This window comes from Odocoileus virginianus, chromosome 4 (assembly GCF_023699985.2).
Source record: "Odocoileus virginianus isolate 20LAN1187 ecotype Illinois chromosome 4, Ovbor_1.2, whole genome shotgun sequence".
Classification (NCBI taxonomy): Eukaryota; Metazoa; Chordata; class Mammalia; order Artiodactyla; family Cervidae; genus Odocoileus; species Odocoileus virginianus.
Genome location: NC_069677.1, coordinates 80,132,090 through 80,145,186, shown reverse-complemented (window position 1 = coordinate 80,145,186; position 13,097 = coordinate 80,132,090). Strand labels below are relative to the sequence as shown.

The 13,097-nt window shown below is 48.2% G+C and overlaps 1 protein-coding gene across 1 annotated transcript in view; it reads right to left on the bottom strand.

Moving 5' to 3' along the window:
* UMODL1 (uromodulin like 1) overlaps window positions 1-13,097 on the bottom strand; it is a 77,767-nt gene that overhangs the window by 41,578 nt on the left and 23,092 nt on the right. The window contains exons 7-8 of the mRNA XM_070466810.1: window positions 3,379-3,633; window positions 703-815 (exon numbers count right to left, since the gene is read on the bottom strand). Coding sequence (XP_070322911.1) covers window positions 703-815; window positions 3,379-3,633 — 368 coding nt within the window. The remainder of the gene's footprint in view (window positions 1-702; window positions 816-3,378; window positions 3,634-13,097) is intronic.

Below are 13,097 nucleotides of genomic sequence, written 5' to 3'. Positions count from 1 at the left end.
TTTGCATGGGGATCGTCAGCAGTGATGCAGAGGTCCTGCATGTGCATCAACCACATGCAGAGGGAACCAAGTTCCCTCTGCATCACTGGCTCAGGACTTGGGGGCCAACAGGGGACCTGGCACCCATCTGATGCTCATGCTGCCTGCTCTGCTGTGAGCAATGAGGTCCTTATCTCTGACCCAGGCATCTCGTGTCCTCTGCCAGCATCCATCCAATAGTCTAGCTTACTAGCTTGCAGGCAGGGCGAAATCCTAGACCTTTCATAGTTTCTGACAGTTTAGCATTTTGTTCTTTTCTCCTACTCAGCTTATGAGGATAGATGGTAGTTGCTTCTGGCCCTGTTCTCCCAAGCCTTGTGCTGGTGACTCCCCTCAACCCCAGGGAGGGACAGATGCTGTGATCACTGGTAAATACGTCTTCAGTGAGGCTGCCCCAAAGCAGGAGAGCAGTCCCAGACACCCCCAGATGGAAGGTTCAACAGAAAACCCAGCTAAGCCATCAAGTGGTCCACCCCATTTGAATCCAAGATGTTTTGGCCCCAAATCTAGGGTTACCCATAGAGGGGGCATTTTGAGTAATTATCATGGGATTTGAGACTGCCCACTCCCCAGCCCTGGTGAGAGGTGCTCGTCCCACACCCGCACTGGCCTCTTGTTGGGTTTCTGGCTCGGATCCTCGGAAGCCCCTCTCCCAGGCTTTACCTCATGCATCAATTGCTGGGAGAAGTCCTGGAACTCGGGGCTCCCGCGGTCCAGCAGCCCCTCCGTCACGCTGCGGTTTAGGATCCTGACCGTGACTTCAAACACTCGGGCATCTGAGATAGACAATAATGGGAGTTAGCTGAAATCCATGAGCTTTTCTGTTAACATTTTCCAGTTTCCCTTACTCTTTGGAGGGGGAGGCTTTAGAAAACAGATTGAGGCATGAGTCTCAGGTTGGTGGCCAAATTAGGAGAAACCAACATAAGGAATATGATACATCTACACTGGCATGATGGAAACTCAGACTCAAACACACACCTTTAGAGCCAGAGCAGGGGAACAAGGTGTAAATATCACATGGTACACAGCAGCGGGAACTGTTCAACCAGCCAGGTAGGATAAAAAGGCCCCTCCCTCTAGCACTTCCTCACAAGGTGCGGCCACTGCTTTCCTTGGCCTGGATCACAAGCCCATGTCCCACCCTCTCAGATGACCAATTCATCCTGATTTTCCCAGGAGTTTCTGGTTTTCTCAAAATAAAATTCCCACCTCTCCAGGGCCCACTCCAGGGCAAAATGGTAGGGTTGGTCACCCTACAAGGAAAGCATCCTTTCCTGTGGACATAAGTGAAGATGGAAACCTCAAGGTGGGATGCGGGAGCTTACATACATCTCTTTCGTTATCAAGAATGAAGCCCACACCCACAGCAGATGCTGCAGCAGCTCTAATGACCTACAGGCCACTCACACTCCTTCCGCACCCTCGCTCTCCACTAGCCAGCAAGGGCAGAATTTATCACCACTGCATACACACAGCCCCAGAAATGTCCCCAAGGTTGAATAGTGCCCATTTCTGGACCAGGGCTCCTCTGAACCTTCTCCCACCGCAGCAAGAGAAACGAGTGAAGCTTGAGGCCCAGGATTCCTGAGCCCCAGCCCTGCCCACATCACAGAGCCTCCTGAGCGGTTGGTATCCACCAGTGCTTAGGGAACCTGGATTCACCATGAGGCCCTTGGTCTCCACTGCTATAATAACCTCCACTGCCTCCAACATAGCAGGCTTATACCAGTGTCAAATTAATTACCCAAGACCTCTAAAGCCAATCAAGCTTCTTTTAAAAAAAAAAAAGTTCTGCAAATAGAAGGCATTTTTGCAATATAGAGGAGGAAAGAGAATCAGCTGGGGAATGAATAAGCTGGTAATCAGGAGTCTTCTGGAATCTTCCAAATTATCTATCCTGCATTGGAAGGGAGGGTAGGGGGCAGTGGGAGTGGGGGGAGCTACGTGTTCCTACTACAGGTCCTAGCAGAGATGAATTTTGCTGGGATGTTGGCTCCATAAATGGTCATGTCTGAGGCAAGCTGGGGGGAGGTGAGGGCAGAGGGTGGAAGACAGAAGCCAGCAGGGACTCGGAAGGGTTGGGCCACCCCCAGGATGGTCCACAGGGATGAGCCCCCCTCATCCCAGTCTCCTCAAAGGGAAGCAAGTGCTCCCCATTTTCTCCATGGAACAATTTGAAAATAAAACAAGATGAGGAGATGGCACCAGTTTGGAAATTGGAGGCTTGTGCAAAGCCAAGGGCTTACATTTTTTGCATGACTAGGGTTCTGGGGGCCCTCTGGGTAGGGACCGGTGCTGTGTGCTTTGACGATTTCTCATGGGGCAGCCCTGAATCGGTTCATAAAAGGTGTAGGACTGCTTCTTTCATACCTCACTTATTTCAGTCATGGGCATTATCCCTGTGCATGAAACTGACCTCCATAGGGTCTTTTCCTTTTTTAAAAAAAGTTTTATTTTAAATTGTAGTAAAGTTGATTAGCAACGTTATGTTAGTTTCAGGTATAGAGCAAAGTGGTTCAGTTATGCATATACATGTATCTATTCTTTCTCAAATTCTTGTCCCATTTAGGTTGTTCCATAATATTGAGCAGAGTTCCCTATGCTATACAGGAGGTCCTTATTGGTCATCCATTTTAAATATAGTAGTGTGTACATGTCGATCCCAAACTCCCAATATATCCCCCTTCCCCACCCTTTCCTCATAGGGTCCTTCATGCAGGGATTTCTGCCCTTTGCCTGCTCAGAACCCCTAGGTTGGGGCTCCCCCCTTCTCTGGTCCCCAGATCGTCTCAGAGCCCACTGTCCCCATGCACACTTCCTTGTCCTGATGCCAGGGGCCAGCCTAGGAGGGAACTCCCCCATCCTAGGGACCAAACCCGACAGAGGTTTCTAGAACCCGGCACCACTGAGACCAGGCAGCGGGGAGGTGGCCAGTATCAGCCACCAGTCAGAGTCACACGGATACTGGAATCCCCAGTTCATGAATATGTTGTGTTTATTTGGGGGGAAAAGTCTCTTCAGCTCTAGTTCACTTGGGGCCTCTCTCTGTCTGTCCGCTTCATGCATCCCTCAAACCCCAGAAAGATGAGATCTCCATAGAGCCCTCATCACCCCCAGTGTCAGGAGAGCCCTCAGTCAGGGTGAGGTGCTGGGGAGCGAGGAGCCTGTGCAGAAAAGGAGTGCCTGGCCCTGCTCCCGGACATGGAGCACCTCACTCCCTCCCAGGAGGGGTGAGGTCAGGCCACAGGAAGCACAATGATTTGAATCACTAGGGCCAACAGAACTGGGCTAGACTGAGAAACTCACAGGTGATAGGGATTTTGGATGTGGCCTTACCGGTCCTGACAGTGACCATGGCAGTGATGTTGGCCCCGCACGCCTGGTAGCTGGTCTTCACCCCATACCTCACTCCAGCCTCCAGCCCGGCCACCTCCAGACTCGTCCTGGGGGTGCTGGCACTCCTGAACAACTCTTCACCCCGGTAAACCTGCACCCAGAAAGTGTGGTTCTGGGTGGAGTTTAAGCTCCAGGACACTTGAAAGCTGCTGCTGGTGACATTGAGGATCACGAGGTCTCTGATGGGAGGGTAATCTACAAAAGGGTAGAATGAGAAAGATGCAGAAAACATCAGAGGGAAGCAAAAGAAGCAAAAGTAAAAAAGTGAACCAACATCAAACTCAGAAGCTGCTGCCCAGCAAAGGAAACCAGCCACAAAATGAAAAGGTAACCTACAGGCTGGGAGAAGATATCTGTAAATTATTTATCTGATCAGGGGATAGTATCCAAAATATATAGAAAATCATACAACTCAATAGCAAAAAATATAATACTCCAATTTATAAATGGATAGAAGATCTGAATAGACATTTTTCCAAAGAAGACATACAGATGGTCAACAGGTCCAAGAAAAGATGCTCAGTGTCACTAATCATCAGGAAACAGAAATGAAAGCCACCCTGAGGTAGCAATTCATAAGTGTTATTCTGGCTATTATTAAAATGATAAGAGATAATAAATATTGACGAAGATATAGAAAAATGGGAAACCTCTGATGGTTTCAAGACTGTATATTTATCTTCAAACTCATCAAGTCATGTGCGTTAAACACATACAACTTTTTATATGCCAATCACACCTCAATAAAGTGATTTTAAAATGTGGAAAAAAAAATATGAGAACACCCATGCACTGCTGGTGGGAATGTAAATTGGTGCAGCCACCATGAAAAACAGTATGGAGTATCCTCCAGAAAAGAAAAATAGAACTACCATATGACCCAGTAATTCCATTCCTGGATATTGATCTAAAGGAAACAAAATCACTAGCTCAAAGAGACACCTGCACCCCCATGTTCATTGCTTCATTATGTACAATAACCAAGCCATGGAGATAACCAACTTGTTTTTATAGCTGCGGTCAAAACACATTATGGTGTGTGATGGACAGAATTGTGTCCCCCTAATATTCATGTGTTCGGGTCCTAACTCCAGTGCCTCAAAATGTGGCTGTATTTGAAGGCAGAGTCTTTAAGAAGTTACTAAGTTAAAGTGAGGTCATTAGGCTAGATTCAACCCAGTGTGACTGGTGTCCTTATAGGAAGAGGCAATTAGGACACAAACATGCAGAGAGATGGCCCTGTGAGGACACAGGGAGAAGACAGCTATCTACATGCCAAGAGGCCTCAGAAGAGTCATGAGTCGTGTCTGACTCTTTGTGATCCCATGGATTGTAGCCTGCCAGGCTCCTCTGTCCATGGGACTCTCCAGGCAAGAATACTGGAGTGGGTTGCCATGCCCTCCTCCAAGAGATCTTCCCAACACAGAGATTGAACCCGAGTCTCCTGTGTCTCCTGCTTTGGCAGGCAGATTCTTTATTGTTGAGCCACCAGGAAAGCCTGTCTACGGTTTAAGCTCCCAGTTTGTGACGTGTGTCATGGCAGCCTGAGCAGATTAACACACGGTGTGAGCTTTCTGTGCTACATTTATCTCAACACAAAATCAAAGGGCCCGCTCTTCTGATTCACCAACACTTCATCACTTGCCCGTGGATTTCTGCATGGCTAATTCATTCCCAAAACAATGGCCCGGTAGGGAAGCAAGACCAGACAGAGTCAGGCTGAGGTGCTCTGTGTTTTCATATCGAAACTCACATTTTAAAGACCAACACTTGAATATAATAACCAAAATATATTTTAATGCTCACATGGAATTAAATCCCTTTTGTGGGAGAAAAATTCTGGCTTTACAGCAAGCCACTGGACAACATGAATTATACAAAAAGGAGGGTGGCCAAAAGTCTAGGAACCATCAATTTTACAGCAGAATTTGAGTTCAATAAGAAACAAGCAAGAAGGCGATTATTTTTTTAATCTTTTGTAAAAACCATACTAGAGAATAAAGAATTAAAATAAGCATTGTTTCCAAAACCCTTCTTATATGGATTCATAGGGTATATGTTTTCAAATATTATGCAAAAATGTCTTTTCAGACAACGCTGTATACTTCTGTATAGTAAAAATGATCACTGGTACAAGTCAACCATCTCCCTTTTTGCCTTGACTGCCAGGAGGCTCAGGATCAGATCGGGGTCCACCCCTTGCCCTGCAACCCGGCCCTGCGTGTCCTCCCTGGGCTGCCTTTTAGAAATGGCAGTGCCCAGTGACTCTGCTTCCCCCCCAGAAGCCCTTGCAAGGCTCCTCAAAGCAGAGGGCATAACCTAGTGGATGCTGGAGAGACAGGCGAGCCTAGCTTCCCTCCATCTGAATCCCCGCAGCTTCCTGAGACCTCTCCTCTCAGGAGGAGGGAACCTGTACGCTACACGTCAGTCCTTGGCACGGAATCATCCAGTGCTCTTCGGTGCCTTGGTCATACAGACGGTTTTCATTCTTTAAAACACCATCTTGTGTTTCAGCTGAAGATCGGCCAATAGCTCAGACCCTGAGACCACAGGTCTCATTCCCACGTCCCCAACCCACTGGGACCCTGAATCCAGACAGTCACCTGCTGCGGGTCTAACAACCACAGAGCTTTCAGGTCTGTCCCCAGGAACGTGAATCACTGAAAAAGTAAGGAAAAGCTACGACTTTCCTAAAAATCTGCTAAAAGCACTGCATGATCTGATTCACGCAGTCGAACCACACAGCACCAAATACGTTTTCAATCCCACAAATGGTAACACAACACCCACCAAACAGGACAATGTGGCTGAGAATGAGGCCTGAGGCCTGGGTGGCCGCAGCCAGCTCTCATCAGGGCTCCAAGCCCACACCCTGGCTGTCATTCAGACATCACTGGGCAGGGAACTGCAAACAAATCCATGTTAAGGGCTTGTGTGTGGCCCTTTATAAGCACATGCTACAGAGAGTGTCTCCAGGGCTGAGGGTAATTAAAATAGAAAATGTCCCCTAGTTCTTGGAGAGAACTCCCAGAGACTGAGAGTATCATGCTGGCTGGAGACACATTCAAGGGTGTTTTTGTTTGTTTTTTTTTCCAATGTATTTTTTTGGCATTGCTGTGTAGCATGCGGGGTCTTAGGGGTTGACCCAGGGACTGAATTCATGTCCCCTGCAGAGAGTGCAAAGTCTTAACCACTGGACCACCAGACAAATTCCCATCTTCACTGTTTAAATTAAGATACCAGCAGGTCCCTGGGTCATTGGGCTGAGGAGCCATCAACGGCCATTTCGATGACTGTGAACCCCTCAGAAGCTGCCGTCTATCCGTGGTTCCCGCAGTGAAGATGCTGTGGGTACGCGGCCCTCTCATCCACAGACATAAATCCTCCCTGCAGACAATGCTACCTCATTTGTGTAGCTGTTGTTGCTCAATCGCCCAGGCCTGTCCGACTCTGCGACCCCATGGACTGCAGCATGCCAGGCCTCTCTGTCCCTCACCATCTCCCAAATGGTGAGGTGTAGCTTTCTCCAATGGAGACATTTGCCATTGTCCAGATTCACCTGTGTTTGACCAACTATAAGGGCAATTTCATATGGTTTGATGTTTATTGAGCACCTACTGTGCCCCCACTCAGTGACGGAAACAAAGATGGGTTGATGTCCACAGCAATACCAGACGCATGCATGGGACGTGCCAGCCAGTGTGGTTGGCATCACATCAGCAGAGGGGACACAGTGTATGGGACCACCCCCTCCATGACCCCATCACACTGCTGGCCAAGCTTTCGGTGACACACTTAGAGCTGCTCTTGGCTGAGAGCTGTTGCCCAGGACATGTCATACCACACAGCCTTTCCAACAATACCAGGGACTACTATGATCCCATTTTACAGAGGACAAAACTGAGGCCCAGAAAGGTCAAGGAGAAAGTAAATGGCAAAGCTGCCCAATAACTAATGACAAAGCTCCCCGCCCCCTGCACTGTGCTGCACTCCTAAATGATCCCATCACCGGGAACAGAGTGACCACCAAAGACACCAGCTCCCGATCCCTAGAACCTGCAAATGTGGCCTTATTTGGAAAAAAGAGTCTTTTCAGGGGTGATGAAATTAAGGGTCTTGAGAAGAGACGGTCCCGGATTATCCAGGTGGGCCCTAAGTGCAATCACAAGATGGGAGAGAGAACACACACACACAGAGGAGGAGACCAAGTGAAGAAGGAGCAGAAGAACTGAAGATGCTGTGTCGGCCTCGAAGGTGGGAGTGATGTGGCCACAAGCCAAGGACTTCATGCTCCCCCAGAAAGAGGGAGATACAAAGCAGGGATCTCCCTAGAGCCTCCAAAGTGGACCTGCCCTGCCAACACCTCGACCTGGACCCAGGGATAAGGATGACAGGCTTCTGCCCTTCCAAACTGCGGGAGAACAAATCTCTGTTGCTTTAAACCCCTAAGTTTGTGGCGCTTCATGATAGCAGCCCCAGAAAATGAATCCACCTCCCCAGACTAAGTAGTTTTCAAGGCAGCTGTTGGCGAGACAGCACATCTGGTTGGAAAGTTCTCCATGTTGCTGCAAAACCAGCCAACTTCTGACATGCTAAGGCCACTCCCTCCCTCTTCTGTGGACAGACTTTGAGATACTGTAAACTGGAAATAATCCTTTGTTTCTGACCCTGCCGCCTTCCCTCTGACTTGGATTTCAGTTCATCGGCCAGGACACTTTCTGTCACTGCTGCCGGCTTGGCAATGCCTCTCCCTCTTAAAATGTGGTCCCAGAAAATAAATCAGTCAATTCTCAACTGCGAGTGACCCCAGGGTACCCCTGCCCTGTGGCCCTCCCCAGGCTACAGCTGTGAATCTGAATTCAGGAGTCGACATTGATCTCATGAAGCACGTTGGATTCTCTGTGTCCAAGGGTCTCAGCCCTTGTTTATTCCAGGCAGCCTTGACCCATGTCTGGTGGGGCAGGAAGGTTGATGCCAGTGCCATGACCTTTCCCATATCTCCCATGTCAGGCTCCACTTGTCTTTAACCCCTGGACCTCTCAGTTAGACACCTGAACCTTATGAAGGTAGAAACACTGAGGGCCAGAGCCAAGGTGTTGAGCCTTCAATTGTCAAAAAGCTGATTGCAGATCAGGCATGTGAACTTGAGTGGCCGTCTTTGGCAGCCTGCCTTCCTCAAGCAGCAGACCCAGAACAGTTATTTACCAAGATGCACACCATCATCAGGCTCCAACTGGGAAGGGACCATGTTGAAGGGAGTTAGGATGACCCTTGAATCCAGTTCCATCCATCCTGAATGCAGAACACGTTCCTGGAACATTAAGTGCAAACTGGGCGACATCTCTTACAGTTTTTGTTTTGTGCAAGAATCCAGCTGCCCCGTGTGTCATTAATTGGGTGACTAATTTCACAAGAAAAGCATCTGAGATTTGTGCTGTATTTTCCATGGATTTATACCTCTAACTCGTTCCAGCAGATAGCTCATTTATTATATTAGCTTCTAAATTTAAAACATGTGCTATTTCCCTTAGCCATGTGCAATTGGAATTCACTCTAAATTTCTGATCTGGAGACACTAGCTATGTCTTTCCTGCCCTGTTGGAAGTGAATTTAGGGCGGTTCGCTTTCTCTGTTTATGTTCAACTGTCAGGTGGCCCTTTATCTTGAGGGAAACTTACAATGCAGCATCGTGGCAGTTTGGTAGTATTTCTCTCTGTAAATGAAGCCTGATGTTTTTGCAGATGCCTGAGCAGATGACTATTCCAACCTTCCATGTCCATTGGTCTTCTCAGGTGGCACTTGTTGTTGAGTCTTTGTGTCTGACTCTTTGTGACCCCATGGACTGCAGCACACCAGGCTTCCCTGTCCTTCACCATCTTCCAGAATTTGCTCAAAATCGTGTCCATTGAGTCGACAATGCCATCCAACCATCTCATCCTCTGTCACCCCCTTCTCCTTTTGCCTTCAATCTGTCCCAGCATCAGGGTCTTTTCCAGTCAGTCAGCTCTTCACATCAGGTGGCCAAAATATTGGAGCTTCAGCTTCAGTCTTTCCAATAAATACTCAGGGTTGAATTTTCCTTTAGGATTTAAAGAATCTACTGCCAATATAGGAGACATAAGAGACTCAGATTCAACCGTTGGTTGGAAAGATCCTCTGGAGGAGAACGTGGCATTCACTTCAGTATTCTTGCCTGGAGAATCCCATGGACAGAGGAGCCTGGTGGGCTACAGTCTATAGAGTCTCAAAGAGGTGAACACGACTGAAGTGACTTAGCACTCATGCTTACTGGGGGTCAGTCCAGGTGATCTGGGATGGTCTACAGGGGTTCTGTGAAAAGCTTTGTGGGCACATTTGTGCATAGAAGAGGCACAAGGTTCTAATCAGACAAAGCCCCAGGGCACAAGAGAGGAGTGTTTTCTTGCAGAAGTGGGGCTGGCAGGTGCTTTTTTAAAAGATAAAAAGACTATGTGGTCTTTATACACAAACACACACACACGCACACGCACACACATACAGCAGAATATTACTCTGTCATTAAGAAATGAAATGATGTTGTTTGCAGCAACATGGATGGGCCTAGAGACTATCATACTGAGTGAAGTCAGAGAAAGAAATGTTGTGTGACATCCCTAATATGTGGAATCTAAAAACAAATGATACCAATGAACTTATTTACAAAACAGATGGTGATTGCAGCCATGAAATTAAAAGACGTTTACTCCTTGGAAGGAAAGTTACAACCAACCTAGACAGCATATTAAAAAGCAGAGACATTACTTTGCCAACAAATGTCCGTCTAGTCAAGGCTATGGTTTTTCCAGTGGTCATGTGTGGATGTGAGAGTTGGACTATCAAGAAAGCTGAATGCCAAAAAATTGATGCTTTTGAACTGTGGTGTTGGAGAAGACTCTTGAGAGTCCCTTGGACTGCAAGGAAATCCAACCAGTCCATCCTAAAGGAGATCAGTCCTGGGTGTTCATTGGAGGGACTGATGCTGAAGCTGAAACTCCAATACTTTGGCCACCTGATACAAAGAGCTGACTCATTTGAAAAGACCCTGATGCTGGGAAAGATTGAGGGCAGGAAGAGAAGGGGATGACAGAGGATGAGATGGTGGATGGCATCACCTACTCGATGGACATGGGTTTGGGTAGACTCCAGGAGTTGGTGATGAACAGGGAGGCTTGGTGTGCTGCAGTTCGTGGGGTCACAAAGAGTCAGACACGACTGAGCGAATGGACTGAACTGAACTGAACAGAACAGAAACCGACACGCAGACTTAGAGAAAGAACTTAGAGTTGTCAGGTGGATAAGATGGTGGGGTAAGGGAGTTAGGGAGTTTGGGATGGTCACGAGTACACTGCTTTGTTTAAAATGAATAACCAGCAAGGCCCTACTGTATAGGACACGGAACCCTGCTCGATGTTATGTGACAGCCTGGATGGGAGGGAAGTTTGGGGAAGAATGAATACATGTATAGGCATGGCTGAGTCCCTTCACTGTCCACTATCACGACATTGTTAATCGACTGAGTATGAAAGTTGCTCAGTGGTATCCAACTCTTTGTGATCCCATGGACTGTAGCCTGTTGGGTTCCTCTGTCCATGGAATTCTTCAGGCAAAAATACTGGAGTGGGTAGCCATTCCCTTCTCCAAGGGATCTTCCCGACCCAGGGATTAAACCCAGGTCTCCTACATTGCAGGGAGATCCTTTATAGTCTGAGTCACCAGATACTCCAATATAAAATAAAAAGTTTTTTAAAAACCCAGAGACTTTAGGAATAGCCAACCCCTCCCTTCAAAGGGAAAGGAACATGTGGATTAAATTATTAATTCAAACTCAACTGTAACAATATTCTCCATAACCACTTTACATTAGCAAGAACATTCTAGTCTTCAGAGCAGAATGTTGGAAGTGACCTAAAAGCCACCCTTGAGGGAAATAGCTAAGCGCATTATATCATATGCTGTAGCATACCACTGTTAACTCATCCATCGAAAATCGTAATCACAAAGACCAGGTTGCTTCTCAGAAATCTTTACACGACATAATGGGAAGTAAAGAAACCAGAATATAAAAGTGCATATGTAGCAGGATTTAAATAAGATTAAAAAAACAGAAGGACAGGGGAAAATAAAAATCATTTGCTAGGGTGCTAAGACTAGGGTTGACTTATCCTTCCACTGCTATTAGCATGTTGTTAAAGTAATAGATCAGGTCCCAGAATGATAAGAGGAAGTTCTAGAGGCCAGATTGAATCAGGTGTACCCACATTTCTGCTGAACTGCTTGAGAGGAGATACTAAGGCCATCAAAGACCTACCCCACAGCATCCTCTTCTGTCCTCCTGCTACTGACCCGGGTTCTTGGCCTCTTTAATGGTAGAAATTCAGGCAAGGCTCTAGAGGGGCCCCTGCTGCAGTGAGGGTGGGGTGGGTGGAGCAAGAACAAGTAACAGTTTCCCTTGCTCACTTCCAAGGTGTGGAGTAGGGGGGCTGTGAGCTGGTTCTTCACGTGGGGTGAGGGTAGGGGCAGGTCCAGGGGTCAGGCTGGAGGGGTGGCTTAGGTGGTCTGCCCTAAGAGAACATCCTGGTCCCTCAGGCCCAGCCTCCTTCACGCTCTGCTCCTCCATCCCTGGTGTCTGGGGCTTATCCACAAGGCCACTGCATGACTCTGATGACCGATGCGACTCAGCCTTCACAGTCCACTGCCCAGCCTGCCTCAGCAGGCTCATGACCTTCACCATGACTGGCATTAGTAGACTGGCTTTGTGACACAGGGGCAAACAGACCCAAGTTTGGTTTGGTAGCATTCAGGTCCAAAATTCAGATGATAAAAAAAAAAATCCTTCTCTTCACTGACCTCTGTCTAAAACGTCACATTTCCTTCTGTTGTGACTTTGGCACACACTCACATCCCAGGTGGTCTCACATCACAGGACCAGGTGGAACATCTCAGTGTCCCCTGTATTCACCCCCACAGCCAAGCGCCGAGGTTTGATAAATGGGTGAAGATGTGCTTGGGTTACTACTTAGTGTGAGTTCTCTGGGGAGCTGGCCCAGAGACAGGGATTCCAAAGCCGGCGGTTTGTTTGGGACATTTGGGCATAACGTGGTCACAGGAGGAAGGAAGGTGGCAGTGAGGTGTATGTCATTCAGGCAGCGAGCAGAGTGGGACCCTTCAGGAAAGTCCGGAACAGGATGCAGCCTACGTACCCCCTCCCCTGAAGAACGAGGGAGCTGGGGGTGCCCTTAAACCACTCCAGAGCCGCTGGTGAGGGCTTTGGAGTGAGGGAGCAGGGCACACAACACTGCTGAGTGTGCAGCGCATTCTGAGTGCAGCGGGTGGGAAGGGACAGCTGTGTCACCCGGCCGGGGTTGTAAGATTTTGACAGCTGCATCTTGGTAGAGCTGGTTTGCTCCGCCACCCTATATATTCAACACACTTGTAAGCACTCATTAACTCACCTGGTACAAAGGGGGCCTGGGCACCACCAAAGAGGCCTGCCCCAGGGCCAGCTATGGTTTACAGAAGTTCCAGCAGGGGTCAGGGTGATGGGGAGCCCCAGGGATGCAGACTGGCAGACCCCAGTCGGTGGGAAACTCTGCTGGGCTAAGGGAGCGGGATCCCCCAGCAACTACGAGGAAACAGAGATG